Raw genomic sequence first — 20,688 nt, 5'->3', positions numbered from 1 at the left:
GTGCTTGGAATTGCCCTAACCCATGTGCAGGACCTTGCATTTGGCCTTGTTGAACTTCAGGAGGTTGCACAGTTCCAACTCTCCAGCCTGTTCTGGTCCCTCTGGATCCTGTCCTTTCTCTCCAGCGTATCAACTAAGCCGCACAGCTTGATGTTGTCAGCAAACTTGCTGAAAGTGCACTCAATCCCACTGTCCATGTCACTGATAAACAGTGCTGGTCCCAACATGGACCCCTGAGGAACACGACCTCAGTGTTCCTCACTTCCACACCAGTCTCCATCTGCGCGCTGAGCTCTTGACCACTATCCTCTGGATATGACCACCCAACTAATTCCTCATCCACCAAAGTCCAACCGTCAAATCCATGTCTTTCCAATTTAGAAAGAAGGAACCCCATTTCTAAGATGGGAAAGGTGATGCCAGTTCAAACCTACCCAAAGCTTCCCTATGGACTGAAGAGAGCGAGTAAAGAACACCCACCTGCCCTGACCAGCAACAGGACTGGTCATGGCTCCAGGTCCCTTCTCTACAGGTTTCAAACTTGAGATGTAACTGATAGAAGAGACAAGGCTGTTTACTGACTAATCGGCACACTAGTAATGGTCTAAGAAATCAAAGAGCTAACTTGTGAATTAATTAACTTCTAACAATAGGCTGCTATTATTTACAATTCTGTCCTTCACACCCTGATTAGTTACACAGAATTGCCATTAGTGTACACTCAGCCAGCACTGAGTAACAGCCCTGCTGCTCCTCATTCTAACTCCCACACCACTCCCTAACCATTATCCTTGTTTCTGGATCCTCCCTTTTGCCACCATAGTTTCACCTTTTCTCTGCTTGGAGGTTTTTTCCCAAATAAACAGTTCACTCATAAACACTTTATTGCTGCCAATTTTGCTGTACCTGTAGCCCCCAACAGAAGAGGGACCTGGAGCTGATGGAGTGAGTCCAGAGCAGGCCATGGAGCTGCTGCGAGGGCTGGAGCAGCTCTGCTCTGGAGCCAGGCTGAGAGAGCTGGGCTGGGGCAGCCTGGAGAAGAGAAGGCTCCTGAAGGGGAGACCTGAGAGCAGCTCCAGTGCCTGAAGGGGCTGCAGGAAAGCTGGAGAGGGGCTTGGGACAAGGGATGTAGGGACAGGCCAAGGGGAATGGCTTGAACCTGCCAGAGGGAGACTGAGATGAGCTCTTAGGCAGAAGCTCTTCCCTGTGAGGGTGCTGAGGCGCTGGCACAGGGTGCCCAGAGAAGCTGTGGCTGCCCCATCCCTGGCAGTGCTCAAGGCCAGGTTGGACACAGGGGCTTGGAGCAAGCTGCTCCAGTGGAAGGGGTCCCTGCCCGTGGCAGGGGTTGGAGCTGGAGGAGCTTTAGGGTCCCTTCCAACACAAACCACTCTGGGCTTCAGATTCCAGTTCCTCACAGCGTAGGCTTAATCCTTCACTTCCACGTTGCACAGCCGGCTGCTCCACAGCAAACCTGAGGCATTTGCCATACATGACATATATGTAACACATGTGATGAGGCCATATAGTGACGCAGGGGGACCCAAAACCACCACCTCCGAACTGAAAAGCGTTATTAAAGGGCCTCACCTAAACGACTCGGTGTTGAGGTCCCGGCAGTGAGGAGCTGGTGTCTGTGGGCTCGCACTGCCGGAGGATGTGTTAGACGCCGCAGTTCGTGACCCCCCGCGCTGCTGAGGGCTGACATCTGCCCCTCCATCCGCCGGAACGGGGAAGGGGCGAAGCACGCTCCGAGAGCGCTCAGTGCCCCTTGCGGCCGGTCCCTCCCGGCCCCGCCGGCTGTTCAAATGATGCGCCGGCGGCAGCGCCTCACGGGGCCGCGGGGAAGCCCAGCCCAGGGCCGCAGCCTCCAGCGCCCCGGAAGCCCTCCCGCCGCCAGCCTCACCTCCCGCCGCTGCTGCCAGAAAACACCCGATTTCGGTGGTTTTTCGGAGCGGGCCGGTTCATGGACGGGGCCGGTTCTTCACCACCACCGCCACCAGCGGCGCCGCAGCCGCGCTCGATGCGCTCGGCGCTCCGCTCCCCGCTCGATGCGCTCGGCGCTGGAGCGGCGCGGCCTGTGGCGGGAGGCGGGGAGGTGCAACGGCGCCAAGATGGCGGCGGCGGCGGCGGGCAGTGCGTGAGGCACCCGCGGCCCTCCCGGCCCAGGGCGGGCGGCGGGCCCGGGGCGCGCTGAGCCGAGCCGGCATGTGCGAGACCTACTCGTGGTGGCTGCTGCGGGTGTCGGTGGCGCAGATCTGCCAGGCGCTGGGGTGGGATTCGGTGCAAGTTTCGGCCTGCGACCTGCTCACCGACGTGCTGCAGCGGTACCTGCAGGGGCTGGGCCGGGGCTGCCACCGCTACTGCGAGCTCTGTGAGTGAGGGGCCGGGGTGTGGGGAGAGCGGGCGTGCGCTGGGGGTGGACGCGGTCGTGGGGAGCCGGTGAGGGGTGGCTGTGCCTGAGGAGGGCTCTGGGGGGAGCGAGCTCTGTAAGTGCCCTCCATGAGGCCCTTCTGTGAGGGGAGGCGGACTGTTGGAGGGCAGCTGTGAGGGGCAGGACAGTGCGTTGTAGGAGGAGATGTACATGGAGGTGTGGGCTTTGGGCAGCGCTGGGGGCTGTGGGGCAGTGTTGCGGTATGTGGAGGCGGGCTGTGGGGCAGCTCTGTAGAGAGAGGGAGGGGAAGTGGTGTGAGCTGGAGATGTGGGCATGGGGAGTGGGAGAACCCAAGCTGGGGGCATGTAGAGAGATGGGGTGTGGGGCAGTGCATGTGAGGTGTAGATGGGGGAGTTGAAGTGGTGAGCCAGTGCAGGGGGCCTTGGGGAGGTGGGATGTGGGGATGGTGAAGGGGAATTGGGCTGTGGAGCAGTGTGGAGGACAGAGAGGATGGGAAAGGAGATATGGGGCAGTGCTGGTGCATGGGGGCCCTGCTGTGAGGGAGAGATGGGCTGTGGGGCAGTGGGCCTGAGAAGATGGGGCTGCTGCTTTCCCTTTCTCTGTCTATAGACTACAGGGTACCAGGGTGCATGTGTACAGGAGGGGGGAGATGGGGCTCTTGGCCCTGCTGCTTGGGCTGTAGTGTTCTGGATATGGAAGAGGAGTGTACTAGGTGGGGAGAAGGGGCAGCCAGCCCCTTTGCATGCCTGGGAGGATGTGGTGCTGCTGCTGCTGTGTTGTCCTGGCTTACTTCTGGGTGATGGTCTGTGCCCTGGGGGCAATGCTGAGGAGGCTGTGACATGGAAGTATAGGATTCACAGTGTTGGTACAAGGGTAAGTGCCGAGGCTGTAGGGCGCAAGGGTTGGGCTGGGTGTACAGGGTGATAGGGTGGGGAGGTGTTAACCTCATGGCTGGGGCTGTGCTGTGTGTGGCTGGGGTGCCTGTAAGGAGTGAAGAGATGGAGCTGCAGTGCATGGGGTCTGAGAGGTGTACTTGGGGAAGGGGAGTCACCTCCATGGGGAGGTGTTAACCTCATGGCTGGGGCTGTGCTGTGTGTGGCTGGGGTGCGTGTAAGGAGTGAAGAGATGGAGCTGCAGTGCATGGGGTCTGAGAGGTGTACTTGGGGAAGGGGAGTCACCTCCGTGGGGAGAGATGTGGCTGGAAATGCTATTGCTATAGTGCTTTGGGTTAGGTATATATACACATATATGTGTATGGGGGGGTGGTTTGTGGGGCTGGAGGTGCCTGTGTGTAAGGGGAAGTGTGGGGATGCACATGTACTGTGCTCTGTGGGGCAGGGATGTATGTGCAGAGGGATGATGTGGGGCTGTGGTGCCTGGTGTCAGGTATACATGTGTATGGGGTGGGCAGAGGAGTGTGGTCAGGGATTGATGTGTACCAGGTCAGTATGGGATCTCAGTGAGGCTGGGGATTGTGCGTACAGGGGGAAGTGCTAGTACCATGGGGCTGGGAACATGGAATCATAGAATAGTTAGAGCTGGAAAGGACCTTAAGATCATAAACATGCATAAAGGGGACGTGGGTCTGCAGTGTGTGAAGGCAGGGATGCTCTAGAGTGTATTTTGGAAGAGGTAGAGCTGTAATTCACAGGATGTAGGAGGGTGATGGGGCTGCATGTGGGAGGTGTGGAGTATGTGAATGCAGAATGGGAGGGATGGGGGATCATTTTAGTGGACATAGCATGAGGTGTAAGTGTCCTTGTGTGGATGCAGTGGAAGAGGTTTGGCTGGATATGCTGTGCAGAAGGAGCTGGGAGTGATGCCTGGGGCCTCACTGGATTTGGGATGAGGCTGAGCTGGGGTGGGAGCGTGGAAGGGGGAGAAGAGAGGTCTGGGAGTTACTGTGAGGACGGCTGGCTGGGTCATATAGGAGTATGGAGTGTGTGTGTGTGTGTGTGTGTGTGTGTGTGTGTGTGTGATGGCAAAGGGGCAGCAAGTGTCACTGCTGGGCCTGGCAGTATGACAGAGGATGAAGTTATGTGTCCGTTGGGGTTGTCTGCATCCCTGCAGTGGAGGTGCTGAGGGGGATGGATGAATGCTGGTACCTGGGGTGCAGGAGGATGGGGTGTCCAGTTGCTGGCTGGGTTGGGGAATAGGATGGTGGTAGGGGTCTGCTGGGTGTGGGCATGTCAGAAAGGGGGTGCTGCTCTCCTTTCGGGACAGGGAAGGTGTGGGGAAGTGGCAGTATGTGGGAAAAGAGTCTGTCAGGGTCCTTGCTAGGTCTGGATACAGTGGGATGAGGGAACAAGGCTCAGGCTATCAGTGTGGCTGGGGGATTGTGGGTCTGTGTGTGGAGGCCTTTGCTGCCCTGCATATGATACAGGGAGCGGGTAACATGGAGAGGACATCAACGACGTGTGTGCAGTTCTGGTGTCCTCAACATAAGAAGGACATGAAGCTGTTGGAGCAAGTCCAGAGGAGGTCATGAGGATGATCAGGGGCTGAAGCACCTCCCATATGAAGACAGGCTGAGAAGGTTGGGGCTGTTCAGCCTGGAGAAGAGGAGCTGAGAAGAGTCTGAGGGACTGTGAAGGGAATCTACAAGGATGCTGGAGAGGGACTCTTCATCAGGGGTTGTAGTGATAGGACAAGGGGTGGTGGGTTCAGACTGAAAGAGGGGAAGCTCAGGTTAAATATGAGGCAGAAGCTCTTCCCTGTGAGGGTGCTGAGGCCCTGGCACAGGGTGCCCAGAGAAGCTGTGGCTGCCCCATCCCTGGCAGTGTTCAAGGCCAGGTTGGATGGGGCTTGGTCAGCATGGTCTAGCGTGAGGTGGCCCTGCCCATGGCAGGGGCTGGAACTTAAGGTCCTTTCCAACCTGAACCATTCTGTAGGGCTGCCAGCACTGCTGCTGGATCTGTATTTGCGGGGAGATTAAGGAAGGGGGATGCACATAGTGGAGAGGCGGGGGAGAGTGGGGGTGTAGGCTGTGTGTATACAGAGAAACATGGCTGGTTGTGCCTCCTGTGCCAAGAGGGACGCATTCCCCCTCCCTTTTGGGGTGCTGTGGGGTTGTGGACTGCCACTTTTTCATGTGTGTGAGTGTACTTGTGGAGGGGGAAGTCCTGGAGAGCCCCTAGGTGGCTGGGTCTGGCAGCAGGGAAGGTGTTTAGAGGAAGCAGAGATTGGAGTTGAGGTGTAGAATGTGATTGCTCGCCTGAAGTGCTGGGTGAGGAGGAGGTGCCACACTGGTGGTGGACTGGGGGCTACTGTAGGTGTTCAGAGAATGTGCCGGGGACTGCAGGAGCTGATGGGAGAGGTATCAGGGCTCTCGGTGGAAAAGTTTGGCAGCAATTCTGCCCATGCTGATGTAGCTGTGCTCATGGAAGTGTCGGTCACAGATGAGTACCAGAGGATTGCTGCTGTCAGCCAGTGGTGGATGCAGCCTTAAGGCCAGAGAGACTGTCAATGCCGGAGGTGTCAGCTTCCTCTGCAGGAGTGAGTTTGGAGAGTGTGAGGAGCAAAGATTGGCACAGGTGTACCTGAAGGTGCTGCTGCTTGTGGTCATATCCCTTCTCTGATGCAGGAGTTCTCACTGCAGTGGTGATCCCTGATAAAGCCATGATGATCTGGATGTACCCGATACCTGGACCTGCCTCTCCTTCAGCAGTTCAGGAAGAATTGAGTGGAACTGATCTTAGGAAGGACTTGGTGATATTGCTGCAAACTCCTTGGATTTTAATTCCTGGTTGAATAGGTTTCCTTGTCCGAGCTTTTCCCAAATTTGAGGGCTAGCTAGATGTAAAGCTGTGTGTAAGCTGTCTGGAAATGACAAAGGTATTAACCTTTGTCACCCAGCAGCACCTCTGAAGTCTGTATCTCCATCCAGACAGGAATGATCTGCAAAACATTTAAAGGGAACAACAGAGTTTGGGAGAACTGAATTCTGGGGTGGAAAAGGAGCTACCCTAGGCTTGGTCAGAGCTGATACAGCCTTTGATATGGTCAGTACCAATACTGGGGAAGACGCTTCTGTAACTGGGTCACTATTTATGCAGGAGATGAGTTGTGGAGTAGCGTTGTCACTCAAGCTCCGCTGCCTCTGCCACAGGGGGCTCAGGGCCACAATGTTTATAGTATAGGGAGGAAAACATACAGAGATGGTGATAATTCAGTGCTTGAGGAATTCAAAGTGTATAGAACTAAGGCATCGTTCTCTGACTTTGGGTGAGCTTACTGAAAGTGGGGTGAGGAGTTTTCTCCCTCTGGGAATGAATAAGGAAATATCACAGGCTGAGAGAGCTGGGCTGGGTCAGCCTGGGGAAGAGAAGGCTCCTGAAGGGGACACCTGAGAGCAGCTCCAGTGCCTGAAGGGGCTGCAGGAAAGCTGGAGAGGGGCTTGGGACAAGGGATGTAGGGACAGGGCAAGGGGAATGGCTTTAACCTGCCCCAGGGGAGACTGAGATGAGCTCTTAGGCAGAAGCTCTTCCCTGTGAGGGTGCTGAGGCGCTGGCACAGGGTGCCCAGAGAAGCTGTGGCTGCCCCATCCCTGGCAGTGTTCAAGGCCAGGTTGGACACAGGGGCTTGGAGCAAGCTGCTCTAGTGGAAGGGTCCCTGCACATGGCAGGGGTTGGAACTGGATGGGCTTTAAGGCCCTTTCCAACACAAACCAGTCTGGATCACAGTTGGTTTTTTTTTCTCTTTTTCATGGAGGAGAAGTGGGATGTGCTGTTTCCATGCCAGTGATGTGGTATTTTTTGTATTACCTCTCTCAAAATGATTCCTGTACTTCTTTCTTTAAAAGGCTTGTAAAAAGACATTTTAATACTCAGCTGCTGTCTCCCTGCTTCATGAGAATTGTTGCCTTTTGCTGCTCAAATAGGTTCCTGTCCAAACCCAGCTCTGGATGAATGAGCTGAATTTTGCCATGGTTTTGCATAAGTAGAATTAATTAAATTCCAATTGTAGCATCTTTATTGTGAGTGTGTTATCTCGGAGTCAAACCAGTGGGGTTTGAGTTAGCAGAGTTGTCAGCTGGAGGGACGTAATCTTTGTATTTGAAACTGAATGGATTTACTCTTGACATAATCGAGCCCTAGTGGTGTTGCTCTGAAAAGCATGTCGTTGCCATTCCCACATCTCCTCAGCTGCAAAGGGAAAGGATGCCTTTCCCAGCTGTGTTAGATCTTTGTTCCAGCTGTTACATCCCATTAGGAGAGCCAAGTCAAGATTTTCATTACTTTTCTGCTCTTGTTCCTTTGCATTTGCAGGAGCTGTAGTTGATGGCAGCTTCAGTGCTGCAAAGGGAAGGCAGAAGGATTTGCAAAGCTGTTTTGAGATGTGTTTGATGCCATGAAATGCTTCTGAATGCTGGAGGGGGTGGAGGAGAGAGTGAACTTACAAGGGAGAAAATAAGGGCTTTCCTGTTCAAGTACACCATACTATGCTGCAAAGCTTCTAAGAGGAAGCCTGTTCAATGCACTGTGCACTTCACACGTGGTTTTAGCCCAAGATTTAAACAGAATATATGAAAAACCAATCTCGGAGTGTGTCATTAAGGTGTTGAACTACAAAACAAACTGGGGTTTGTGTTTTCTGAGAGCAGAGTTCCATGTTTCTGTTGTTTGTTTTAAGCAAGAGGGGAAAAGGGGAAAGTTCTGTTAGGTACTGCTTGGGTTTGCACTCACGTTTCACATGCTTTGATAGAGGTGGTGGCACAGATGCTGCTTTGGGTTAAGTGCTCTGGATTTTGTCTGTTTGGGTTTTTCACACTGGGGAAGTACCCTGTGAAGAAAACCCAGTCTCTGCTTTATTCACTATGAATTTGGTGACTGCAGCTTGGATTAATTATAGACATGCAGAATATGTTGCGTTTTGCTTCTTAACTTGGCACATCCAGGGAGAGAGTTCAGTTTCCAGAATATTTAGGTGGGTGCTGCAGTTCGTGGGAGGGATGAGAAGGGAAGTCATGGTTTGTACCCCTAAAACCCTGATTTTTGTGTCACATTGTTTTAAAAAACAACCAGGTAGCAGCTACTTCACTGTAATCACTGAGGGCACCTGGGCGTATTTCAGCATGGAATTCAGGACAAATTTAGCAGGACAAACTTAGTTATCTGCTGCTAAAACTTGAAGTGTAATCATAGAATCATAGACTGTTTTGAGTTGGAAAGGACCTTAAGATCATCAAGTTCCAGCCCCCTGCCATGGGCAGGGAAACTTCACACTAAACCATGGCACCCAAGGCTCTGTCCAGCCTGGCCTTAAACACTGCCAGGGATGGGGCATTCACCACTTCTCTGGGCAGCCTCACAGTAAAGAACTTCTTCCTTATATCCAACCTGAACATCCCCTGTTTCAGTTTGAACCCATCACCCATTGTCCTATCACTACAGTCTGTGATGAAGAGCCCCCCTCCAGTATCCTTGTAGGCCCCCTTTCAGATACTGGAAGCTGCTCTGAGCTCTCCACGCAGCCTTCTCTTCCCCAGGCTGAACAGCCCCAACTTTCTCAGCCTGTCTTCATACAGGAGGTGCTCCAGTCCCTGATCATCCTCGTGGCCTCCTCTGGACTTGTTCCAACAGCTCCATGTCCTTTTCATGTTGAGGACACCAGAACTGTTCACAGTACTGCGAGTGAGGTCTCACAAGAGCAGAGGGGCAGGATCACCTCCTTTGACCTGCTGGTTACGCTCCTCTTGATGCTGCCCTGGGTGCAGTTGGTTTCTGTGCTCAAGTGCACACTGAAGCCAGCTCAATGCTTAGTTTCTCATTGACCATGACCTGCAAGTCCTCCTCTGCAGGGCTGCTCTTACAATAAACCAGATAATTACTTCTGGGGTGTGTTGGATTTGGAAGTAGGGTTTTCAATACCCTTTCCTTGAATTTTCAGAATTGAGCATGTGCTGTGATTGAGGCTATGCTGTGATTTTAATTAATTAATTTCTGCTGAAATTGGCTTAGAGTGAGGAAAGAAAGTTTCTAAGTTGGTCTTTAATTTCATATTGTGTGTCTGCTTTTTCTGAAGTTTATTGGTATGTTAACATAGAATCATAGAGTATCTTAAGATGGAAGGGACCCATAAGGATCATCGGGTCCAGCTCAGTGCTCCTTGCAGGACTGCTTAAAAGTTATATATATATATATATAAATACGGAAGATATACACCATATGATATTAAATATTGATAATATTAAATAATACATTAAGTTGGTATTATTAATGCAACTGTATTTCTGTTGAAAAGGCAGGTTCTAGTCCGGCCATCACAACATTGTAGGTGGAAGTGAAAATGACAGGGTAGAGCTGACTCGAAACCTGCTCATGTGTCACTGCACCATCTCCTGTAAAGGGAAACTTAACTTCATTCTAGCAAATACCGTGGTTGGAGAAAGCAGACAGCAACCAGGATTTTGGCTGGGAATTACCATAGTGGAGAGAACTGACCTGGTGTCAACCAAATGTGTCAAAGTATTAGACTTTGATGATCAGTTTAAATGCGCTGGGTCCTGATCCTGATGCTGAATGACTTGTAACAAGTATCTATGTGGGGCCCATAACATTTTTTATAAGAAATGTACCTCTATATATCCCGATAACCTTATATTTTGGTGGATTTAAGTAATTTACTGCATACTGGCTACCAGTAAAGAAGGCTTTTTGCGTGACATTTATGAGGCTACTGTGAAAAGAAACAGACTGAACAGCAATAGCAGGAAGGTGCTTTTGCCTGACTGGCAACTCCATTAATGGGATCATTTTTCCCCACCCAAGTGCAAGACATATATCATAGAATCATACCATGGTTTGTGTTGGGAGGGACCTTAAATCTCATCCAGTTCCACCCCCTGCCACAGGCAGGGACACCTTCCACTAGAGCAGCTTGCTCCAAGCCCCTGTGTCCAACCTGGCCTTGAACACTGCCAGGGATGGGGCAGCCACAGCTTCTCTGGGCACCCTGTGCCAGCGCCTCAGCACCCTCCCAGGGAAGAGCTTCTGCCTAAGAGCTCATCTCAGTCTCCCCTGGGACAGGTTCAAGCCATTCCCCTTGGCCTGTCCCTACATCCCTTGTCCCAAGCCCCTCTCCAGCTTTCCTGCAGCCCCTTTAGGCACTGGAAGACTTACTAAATAATCTACTGTGTAGCTTCTGACTGTTCTTGTGGTTGCTGGATGGAAGCAATGTGTTGGCTGCTTGAAAGATTTATCCTGGAGTAACTACTCTGTGTATTTACACAGAGTATTTACTATGTGGCAAGGTTATGGGATGTGCCAGAGCACCAGGAATCTGATAGAGCCTGTTGTAAAAATATTGAGGAGCTACACCTATTAATTTTCTGATTAAAATGAAGTTTAAAACCCCCTCTTTTATAGCAGACATGAGGGTGATGCTGAGCTGTTTATAATAGACTTTACATGTTGCATGGGTAGTGACTCATTAACATAATGTATTTATTAGAGTTATAGTCGCTCGCTTTATAAACCCCAGCATGAAGGGAGAAGCTCTTCTGTTCTGCACTGACTTGTTACATTCTCACTGATTCAAGCAGACTCTGGGCCAGGAAGGAGGAGAAGATGGGGTGAGTTTGACAAAAGTAAATCAGCTATTCTTGAAGCTGGATTTGGGGAAAGTAAGATCCTTTTTTCCATAACTCTCACCTTCACAGTTCCTGTGGATGATGTGAGCATTGAGCAGCTTCTTTGCTGGAGGAATTCTTGAGACTCTTGCAAAAATAACTGGGTTTTAGCTGCCTCTGAATATTCCTCCTCATTGCAAGAGAGGGGTCTGTTTTCCCTTGTGGGCACTAGGTGTATGTGGAGGTGATGCTGAGCACCAGGGTTGGAGGGCTGGATAACTTTCCACGTAAGTCCTCAGCTCTGTGTGGGTTCTGGTTTTTGTTTAGTAATGATAAATGCTGCAACACACTCCTTCCTACAAGTGCTTCATAAGAATACATGTCAGAGAAGCAACTACTGAGTGTAACTGAAGCATGGAAATATTTAAGCAAGGATATAAAAAAGCAACTATGTTAGAAAGCAGATTCAAAATGTGACCAGAAACCCCCTGGAGATTCAATTCTGTTTCTGGTTTTGGGATCCATTTCTGTGTAGAGATTCCTTCTCACTCAGTGTTTGTTCTCATGTGTCGGGAAGCTGAGTATTGTAGCTTCATGGTCATTCACACAGGGTCCTGGTGAGCTGCTCTGACACCGAATGGTCCTAATACAGCTCTGCTGTTTGCAACTCTGATATCAGTTTCGGAGTACAATTCCCAGTCAGGGAGCAAAAACAGTTTAAAAGCTTGTGAGAAAGATATTTCCTTAGTTTACTGTTTGCAGAGTAAGGAGGAGTTATAACTTGGTGGATGAACTGTTCCTGCCTCCTTCCATCGCTTCCCAATCCTGGACAACAGGTATTATTTGAAGTGTTGTGCTCTAGGGGACAGCAGGAGTTTGAAAACTAAAAGCTGCATGAGACATTGGGAATGTCACTGGGAGGATTCAGCATCCGAACTTTTAAATTGAGGATAGCACAGAGGCCTGAAGAATATTGAGACAAGTTCAGGATGCACAAATTCAACCTGGTTTTCTTTCTTATGGCATGGTTTCCCTACAGAACAAAGCTTAAGGCTAACTGAAAGACCAGGAGAGTGTTAGGTGTTTGTCAGCATTCTCTTTCATGTGTCTGGCTTCTGCTGTATTAGTTGAATATATTAGCTGCTATATATTAGGTTGAATTTTATTCAGCCAGTGAGAGAAGAGGAATGCTGAACTAATCAAATAGAAGTATAAAGCCTTTATTTGATGAATCACCTGAAATTACATTTAATACATTTTTGTGCTCTGTATGTTACCAATTGATAACTTTTGATTTAAATATAGATACGAGTACAGACCTGAAACGTTTTTGGTATGCTCTTGCTATTGAGGACACTGTAACCCATCAGTCTTTCATCCCTCTGACAGTTGCAGGGTTAAGAATTGTTTAGCTTTGAACCAACCTTATGACTTGTCGTTGTCTCTTTGGGGTCAAATGTCAAAGATACAGGAAAATTGAATCTATAGAAGGTTTTTGGTCACCTTTTGCTTTCTAACAAACATAGTTGTTTTTTATATATAGTTGCTTAAATATTTCCATGCTTTAGTTGCACTTAGTAGTTGCTTCTCTGCCATGTGTTCTCATGAAGCTCTTGTAGGAGGGAGTTTGTTGTAGCATTTATCCCTTACTGCTCACATCGATACACGTTCTAAAAGATGATATGCAGGTCTAGGAAAAGACCTTTCCTATTGCAGTGATAAGCTGGACTGAGCTTTTCATGTGGAATGTATGACTGTGCTGGTGTCAAGAAGCATGGACTGAGTAAGGTGCTTGAAACGTCTTCACTGAGCCCTGCTCATCGGGTAGGTGATGTGGTGCGTCTTGCAGTCCTGTGTGCTGGTTGTCTGCAGCATTCCCTGAGGAAATTTCCCATTTTGTCAAGGAAAACTAGACAGAAGCAGGGAATGCGTCGATATGCTTTCTATGTCCAGGCCGTGCTCACCTGGGAATGAGTGCTGTGGAGCTGTTGGAGCAGCTCTGCTCTGGAGCCAGGCTGAGAGAGCTGGGCTGGATCAGCCTGGAGAAGAGAAGACTCCTGAAGGGGAGACCTGAGAGCAGCTCCAGTGCCTGAAGGGGCTGCAGGAAAGCTGGGAGAGGGGCTTGGGACAAGGGCCTGTAAGGCCAGGACAAGGGGAATGGCTTTAACCTGTGTCCTGGGTTCAGCAGTAGCAGTCATTTTTCTCCTTCTTGGTAGCTGGTGCAGTGCAGTGTTTTGACTTTCAGCTCGGGAACAGAGCTGATAGAGATGTTTTGGTTTGGCCAAGGACTTTGTGAGCCTCATGCTCTGCCAGGGAGGAGGGGAAGCCGGGAGGAAGCAGAGACAGGACACCTGACCCAAACTGACCAAAGAGGTATTCCATACCACAGCACGTCATGGCCAGGAGGTAACTGGGAGTTAGCCGGAAGGGCTGGGAGACTGCAGGGTTGGAGGAGGTATCGGTCAGTGCTTGGTCGGGCTGAGGGGGGCAAGTTATCGGTCGGCTGGTGCTGAGGTGTTGTATTCTCTTCCCTTGTTATTTCCTTTATCATTATTATCATTGGTGGTAGCAGTAGTGATCTGTGTTATACCTTAGTTACTAAACTGTTCTTATCTCAACCCGTGGGAGTTGCATTCTTTTCGATTCTCCTCTCCGTCCCTCCGAGAGCAGGGGGAGGGCAAGAAGGGGGGGGAGTGAGTGAACAAGTTACCTGACTGGGTTTAAACCACGACAACCTGCCAGAGGGGAGACTGAGATGAGCTCTTAGGCAGAAGCTCTTCCCTGTGAGGGTGCTGAGGCGCTGGCACAGGGTGCCCAGAGAAGCTGTGGCTGCCCCATCCCTGGCAGTGTTCAAGGCCAGGTTGGACACAGGGGCTTGGAGCAAGATGCTCTTGTGGAAGGGGTCCCTGCCCGTGGCAGGGGTTGGAGCTGGAGGAGCTTTATGGTCCCTTCCACCACAAACCGTTCTATGAATCCCTCTGTGTGCTGCAAGCAGTACAGCCAGTGATTTCAGGAGTGTTCAGGGAATAAATATGCTCTCCTTCTGGGCTTGGTGGAAAGTTTTCCTCAAGTTTTGTTTTTAGCTGGCTGTCAAATCTAGTACTGTTAAGTCTTGACACCTTCTGGATCAGTAAGTTCAAAGGTGTCTTTGTAGTCTGAAGAGCAACTAAAAGTGACAAAGCAAGATTCCTTAACTGTGTCAGTTCTCTAAATTTAACTTTTTTAAGGATGAAGCAGTCTGTCTAATCACAGAATGATTTGGGTTGAAAAGGACCTTAAGATCACCTAGGACCAACCCCCTGCCAGTGGCAGCGATACCTCACACTAGATCATGTTGCCCAAGGCTCTGTCCAGCCTGGCCTTTAACACTGCCAGGGATGGAGCATTTACCACTTCTCTGGGCACCCTGTGCCAGTGTCTCCCCACCCTCACAGTAAAGAACTTCCTCCTTATAGCTAACCTGAACTTCCCCTGTTTAATAAGTATAATGTTAATATGTTATATATATTAAGTTTAATAACTATAATGGTCTCATAACTACTCTAAAGTTGTAATACCCCCCTTTGGTTATGTTAATTCAAGTCTCCACACTTCTCTGCCCCTGGAGTCTGCAGGGGAAACTGGCATTACATTTGTACTAGATATTATAGACACACAAAAAATGTTCTTGTTTCAGTTCACGGCCTAAATACAGATGGGCAAAAGGGGCGATAACTTGGTCTGATGTCCCTTTTAGCTGTGGAGAGAATTAAAGCACAAGTGACTTGCCCAGAGTCACACAAGAGGCCAGTGTTACAGAGTTGAGAATCAAAGCCATAATCTGAGCATTACCCTTATCTTCACTGCAAGACTAAGAAGAGAAATTCTAGAACAAAATTCTTATTCTTTAAATATACCTGAAGGCATAAGTTGGCTCAGGGCTTGAATTCATCCAGTGATGTGAGACCCAGCCAGCTCGACTGCAAGATAAACCAAGAAGAGATTAGGTTAAAGGACAAACAAAGGAGCATTCCCCCCATCCTCCGAAGCTGGAGCTTCACAATAGCGATTGTGTTCCTTCAGTAAGCACGGGCTGGATTTCCTTAATGGCTTTTTAAAGGAAATCACAGCTTATCATCATGCAGGGATGTAATATCTTCATAAGCCAACTATAGCGTTTTAATAATTCACTATAATGTTATTGAATTGAAAAAAAAATCATGTTTTGGGTTTAAAGCATCTTTTTTTGGTGTTATTTTTGTTAAGAAGACTTAAGATGAGACTCGAAGCAGTGCCTTGGCACCCGAGCCAGGTTGTCTGGGTCTCCCTCTGGAGGCCTTCAGAGGGATATCCCTCTGTCAGGCCAGGGAAACTGAGGCACTTGGAGGACTTGTGCACTGTGAGGTTTAAATCTTGGAGCCGCATTCCATATGTAGAACAAACTGCATCCTTTCACGGAGGTCTGAGGGAATAAAGGTGCTGACAGCTTGGCCACTGAGGCTTCACTGTGCTCTTTGTAAAGAAAAGGTTTTTGCTGTAGAGTCAAACTTCAGTTGCACCCCAGGAAATCAGCGCTTGAACTTTAGCATAAAATATTCTCTCCTCATCAGACCACTACTTAATATTCCTCTGTTTCAACTGGGAGGTATATCTAACCGGGAGGTAAAGTGACTCATAGTAGATTCCATCTGGTGGAAAGATAGGATGTGAAGTATTTGTGTTATCAGGAGATACACAGGTATCTTCGTGTTTTTTTGCTACCCATGAGCTACATTTGATTCAACAAAATTAAGATGTTTCTAGGTTAAAAAATAACATTTGGTCTATTGCATGCTGGTAAAGGGGCACCTTCTGCATAGTAAGGGCTTGTTTCATACACTTGAATTTACTTTATGAAGTAGAAACCTATTTTAAGAGGTGTTGTACCGTGTTACTTGGCTGTTGCCAGGTAAAGCTGATTGCTGCTCCCTCTGCCTTGCTTGATTTGCTTCTTGAGGTGCAGTTCTTAATGATATGAATTGAACCAAAGCGATACGGATCAAAACAAAACACATATAAATGTGTTCTTAGCCTGGAATGTTGGATAGCCCAGCAAACAGGGAACGTGGTGGGACTCTGATCTCTGTTGCTGGCAGTGAGCTGTAACCTCTGAGCACAGATCCGCAGGTCAAACGGTTTGAAACTGGATTTCTGATAGACGTTGTTCTGTTGTTGCTGTTTTTGTTGCAGATGGCCGCACTGATCCAATTTTGGATGATGTAAGTAATGCCTTCAAGCTTATGGGGGTTAACCTGCATGAGCTGGAAGATTACATCCACAATATCGAGCCTGTCACTTTTGCACATCAAATCCCCTCGTTCCCCGTCAGCAAGAACAATGTCCTGCAGTTTCCCCAGCCGGGAAGTAAGGATGCAGAAGAAAGGAAGGAGTACATCCCCGATTACCTGCCACCCATTGTCTCCTCTCAAGAAGGTGCGAAATCAATCCTTTGCTTTAAGCTTTGGGCCATGTGTGTTTGCATGTTCGTTCTGCATCCTCAAGCAGTTGGAGCTGTGCTGCCCCAGAGCAGTGGCTCAGGTGTTACACAAGTGTGGTGTTTTACAACAGAGAGCAGTGCTGTGGCAAGGTTGTTTTCCACTCTTTCACTTTCCTCCAAGAGTAACATGGTGTTAAAATGCACCATCTTAATACACTTTTCTATATTGCGTTTGAAATTGAACTTTTTGGATGACAATAGAATTGAGTGCTTTTCGCTGTTATGTATTAGCCCACCTCTTATGGATACTGCAAGAGCTTCAGTAATTTGGTAAAGGTAGAAGAAGGAATGCCAGTATTCCCAGCTCCTGACAGGTATTTCATCTTCCTTCAAACAAATGTAACACACACAAAATTCCAATTAAAATGAATTCAGATCTAAAATAAGGAAGAGTCATGTAGAGGCACAGTGCCTTGCTTTCAGTCCTTGCTAATGTTGATTAGGGTTTTATCATGACTGGTTCAGCTGCTCTCCTTGTCCCACAGAGGTTGAGGGTCACTGTAGTAGTGAAACTAACTTGCACAAGTGCTACGAGCTGCAGTTGCCCTGGGAGTTTTAACAGTGGCACAGGAGAAAGCTAAATTTGTTCTGGTTTTCGGCTGTATGACACTTGACTGCTAATAAGCTAAACCTTTAAAGAATGTGACCTACTCTCCCTTTCCCTTTGAATAGTGAACATCGCACAGCTGTACTTTGTGGGGAAGTTAAAACGTGAGCTTGTGGACTCTGAACAAAATTCCAGAGAGAAGAGCTTCATTTTTCAAAAGGGTGTAATGAACAGGAGCATTCCTCACAACATACTTATTTAATGGATAATGGATATCGTGCTCTGCTATTCGTACTTGTCTGTTTTAAGAGCTAAGGTCTCAATGTCTGCACATGGATATACATGTGAAAGTTCTGCCCAGTGTGAAGATGAACGTAAACAGCATCACCTTACTGAGTAGACAGAATCCACGGCTGTGCAGCTACAAATGTCACACAGGGCGGTATTTCAATGATTAGCAAGCTGAAGTAAGTGTATGTTCAGCCTTTTATACATCATGTTCAGCTAGACAGATGCAGTTCCTATGTGCTCCAGTTAGACTGAGTGAGATTATAGTCGGGGACTCTTATCTAAGGTGTAAATGTCTGTCAGACACGATGGTTTGGGTGTGTTCAGAACAAATATACTATTTCCAGTAACAGCGTGAGGACTTACACTGGTGAGTACTTCGGAAGCTCTGTAGACCTGACTTTTCTCTTTAATTGCATAAAATACATAGTTATTTCATAGATCAATAGCATTTTAATGTCTTTTGCCTTAATATAACCCAGGAAGCGAAACTACTGTTCAAAGCAGAAATCCTGTCTCGGATTGATAAGGAGATACTAAAATCTCCCTTTGTGAAGTTTGTTAAAAGGCTTGCTTTTCAATTCTAACAGTGAACTCTCTTCAACCAGGAAGAGGCAAGCAAAATGTAAATATCTTATATGTAGAAAACATTCGTAAGGCAAAAATATGGAGGGGGAAGACACTGAGAAGTGAATAGGGATTTTAGCTACCCCATTTCGGCTACCTGTAACGCTTTAGCCTGATCTTTTTCCGGAGGCAAACACCATTGTGTCAGAGAAATCCGGCATCTTTGAAGTGTAACAAGCTACCTGCAGTTTTGTGCCTATTTATTTAGTAACTTGGAAAATCATACTTTAAAAATCCACAAGGAAGATCAAATCCAAGGCGGCTCAAAGCGGCTGCAAAGGAATATCTGAACACGGGGAGTGAGAGATGAGAGTGTTGCAGGCTCAGTCTGCCGATACGTGACATACAAAGAGAGGCTAAAAATTGAAATGGGGACAGTTGTGCTGCTTTTTTTTTCCTTGTATGTAACTTTTTATACTCTTTCTCTTGCAAGTTAGATCCAGGAGTTAGATTTTAGCAGTCCTTATAAATAATGTATGAATCCTTTTAACACCCGAAGTAAGAAGATATTATTGCCAAAGTTGGATGAGAACCAGGAAAACTTCTGATGCCTCAGGCTAGTGTATCAGAGAACCTATAGGCACAGCTTCAGAAACATGAATACAGTATGTTTTTAATGGAAACTTAAAGCAAGCATTCAATACAACTGCTGAATGCAGGTTTCTTAGAGTTGATTTGAGATACTTAAGAGTTGAGGGCGTTTTAATTTTGAATTGAACAGTTTCTGAAAATGCTGTTTGTAATTTTAAGCCCTGTGTTGTTTTTTTGGAAGGGGTGAAGTGGATCAAGAGACTCCGTTGTGTGCGTTTGGTTGTATTTAACTTCAAGTAAAACGAGACAGAAAAACTTACTTTTGCAGATGAAGGGAAATGCATCGTAAAACTACTGAGGAAGTGCACAAGCTGTTTGAATAGTTCGCAGAGCTTTACAGAGTCCAGAAACAATGTGCTGCTGCTAAGATTGTGCAGTCCATAAGATCTGAGTTCCTTTGAGTAGGCAGTAAAGATAATTAGGCAGTAATGGAGGAAAGCTTCATGCACGTTACGATGTATAATGTAAATCCTTCAGTCACTTAAAGAGCTGTCAGGACGACTTGTTCTGTCCCATTTTCTATCGAAGCCTAAAGCTCATCTCGTGTTATGAATATTTATTTACTGAGAGGCTTCAGGAATCCCTGGTGCTGATATATTTTAGCAGTGGTGTAGCCATGAATGGTCTGAGGGTGTGAGCAGAACAAGGTTTAGTGGGAGATGTGATGTATTTTATATAATGGTATTTAATAATACTATTTAGAAGTATTATCTCTGGCAGCAGACTGACTTCATAGGTAATTTTATGTAGGTGCTTTAGTAAGAAAAAGCTGGGTTTAATTGTTAACTTAAAAACCAAACCAGTGTTCAGTATGCACCATGACCAGTAGGTGTTGCTAACTTCCTTCTCAACAGCCCTCTAGTTCTGCGCCTGCAACTAACTTCTTTCCACTTACTCTAGAACTGGGGGTGTTGTGTTCAGAGTATACCCAGCAGCTTGTGCGATGTCTTAGTTACCACTGCTCAATAAGAGCAAAAAAGCCCTCTCCAGCCTGAGAGGAGCCATTCCCTCCGTATATACTCAATAGTAAAAAATGCTGAAACAGCTCTAAATGATTATTGAAGTTGAGGGGAAAGGGAAGAAGGCAAATAGGTTTTCCACATGTGCAGTCCGTGTCGGTTGGAAGCTCGGTTGGGTGATACACGTTGTGTTCCAACAAAGCAGAAACTCTTCTCTTGCTTTAGACAGAGATTGCGGTATTCCAGTAACATGCGCCAACCAAACGCTTGCGCTGCGAGGATCTACATGTATAATTCGATATAAAACAATCTGACTCACTATTGCCATGGCAAATGGTGGCTTTTTAGCAGGGTTTTTACAAAGGACACTGAAGAAATGATTTTATGCCAATGCATCATGATGTTCAGTGCCTGCCTATTTTTAATTAGCCTCCTTTTTGTTGTTTTGAGTTATTTTAGCGCTGTTGTCACTAAAATGTCATGGTCAACTTGTAAGACAGATTAAAAAAGGAGGAAAAAATAAATTAGTTGCAAAACATGATGGTCATGCTTTATTTCTTGGGCTTTAATGCAAAAGAACATGCATTTTGCAATAATATAGCAGCTTCATAGAATTTGTTGATTGCATTTGAAGCAGAACAGTGCTGTGCTGAAAGTAGGCCAGAGAGAAAGCCCAAATACTTTTCCACACCTAATAATACTAATAGTAGTAGTAATCATCATAATAATCATCATAATAATCACTATCACATTTTGTGATAATGTTGAGCTCTGCATCCTGATGCTTTAAGAACATGTATCATTCTTCATAGCTAAAACAAAGAGTGAATCCTGCCTGTGCCATAGTAACCTTGTTTTTAAGCTTCCTAGGATGAATTTCTACCTGTGCTTACTGCCTTTTGTTATTACCTCATCAATAATAATAATAGTTTATAAAAATAAGCACTTTTTGTCAGCTGCTTTATTTTCCTGTCTTTCTGAAGTCCCAGGTAGTCGATCCCTGTTTCTCTAACCAGAAGACTGAAGAAAACAGGTTGTTGTTGTGCATGGAATGCTGTTTGTAGTCTGTTATATTTTATTAGACCCTCATTTCTCTCTTACAGCATAGTTGCATAAGATGCATAAGATACAGCTAAGGTGCATAAGAAGGATAAGAGGGAGAAGACATGAGCGTCTCTTTGCAGTACTTGAGAGTTATCT

The 20,688-nt window shown here is 47.4% G+C and overlaps 1 protein-coding gene across 3 annotated transcripts in view; it reads left to right on the top strand.

The window, feature by feature from the left end:
• The first annotated feature begins 2,092 nt into the window (after nt 1-2,092).
• Nucleotides 2,093-20,688, top strand: part of TAF3 (TATA-box binding protein associated factor 3) — a 117,975-nt gene continuing 99,379 nt past the window's right edge. Inside the window, exons 1-2 of one of the 3 annotated variants that reach the window (XM_057403787.1) lie at nt 2,093-2,371; nt 16,170-16,412. In XM_057403787.1, coding sequence (XP_057259770.1) covers nt 2,206-2,371; nt 16,170-16,412 — 409 coding nt within the window. In that variant the 5' untranslated portion in view covers nt 2,093-2,205. Of the gene's footprint in view, nt 2,372-2,432; nt 2,487-16,169; nt 16,413-20,688 lie in introns of those variants that run through there. The other 2 variants (XM_057403790.1, XM_057403788.1) reach the window with 2 other exon arrangements.

The sequence above is a fragment of the Pezoporus wallicus genome, unplaced genomic scaffold, assembly GCF_028554395.1.
Source record: "Pezoporus wallicus isolate ANWC-B61680 ecotype Strahan unplaced genomic scaffold, APGP_CSIRO_Pwel_v1 contig_6978, whole genome shotgun sequence".
Taxonomy (NCBI): domain Eukaryota; kingdom Metazoa; phylum Chordata; class Aves; order Psittaciformes; family Psittacidae; genus Pezoporus; species Pezoporus wallicus.
This window is presented reverse-complemented; position numbering and strand designations above follow the sequence as displayed.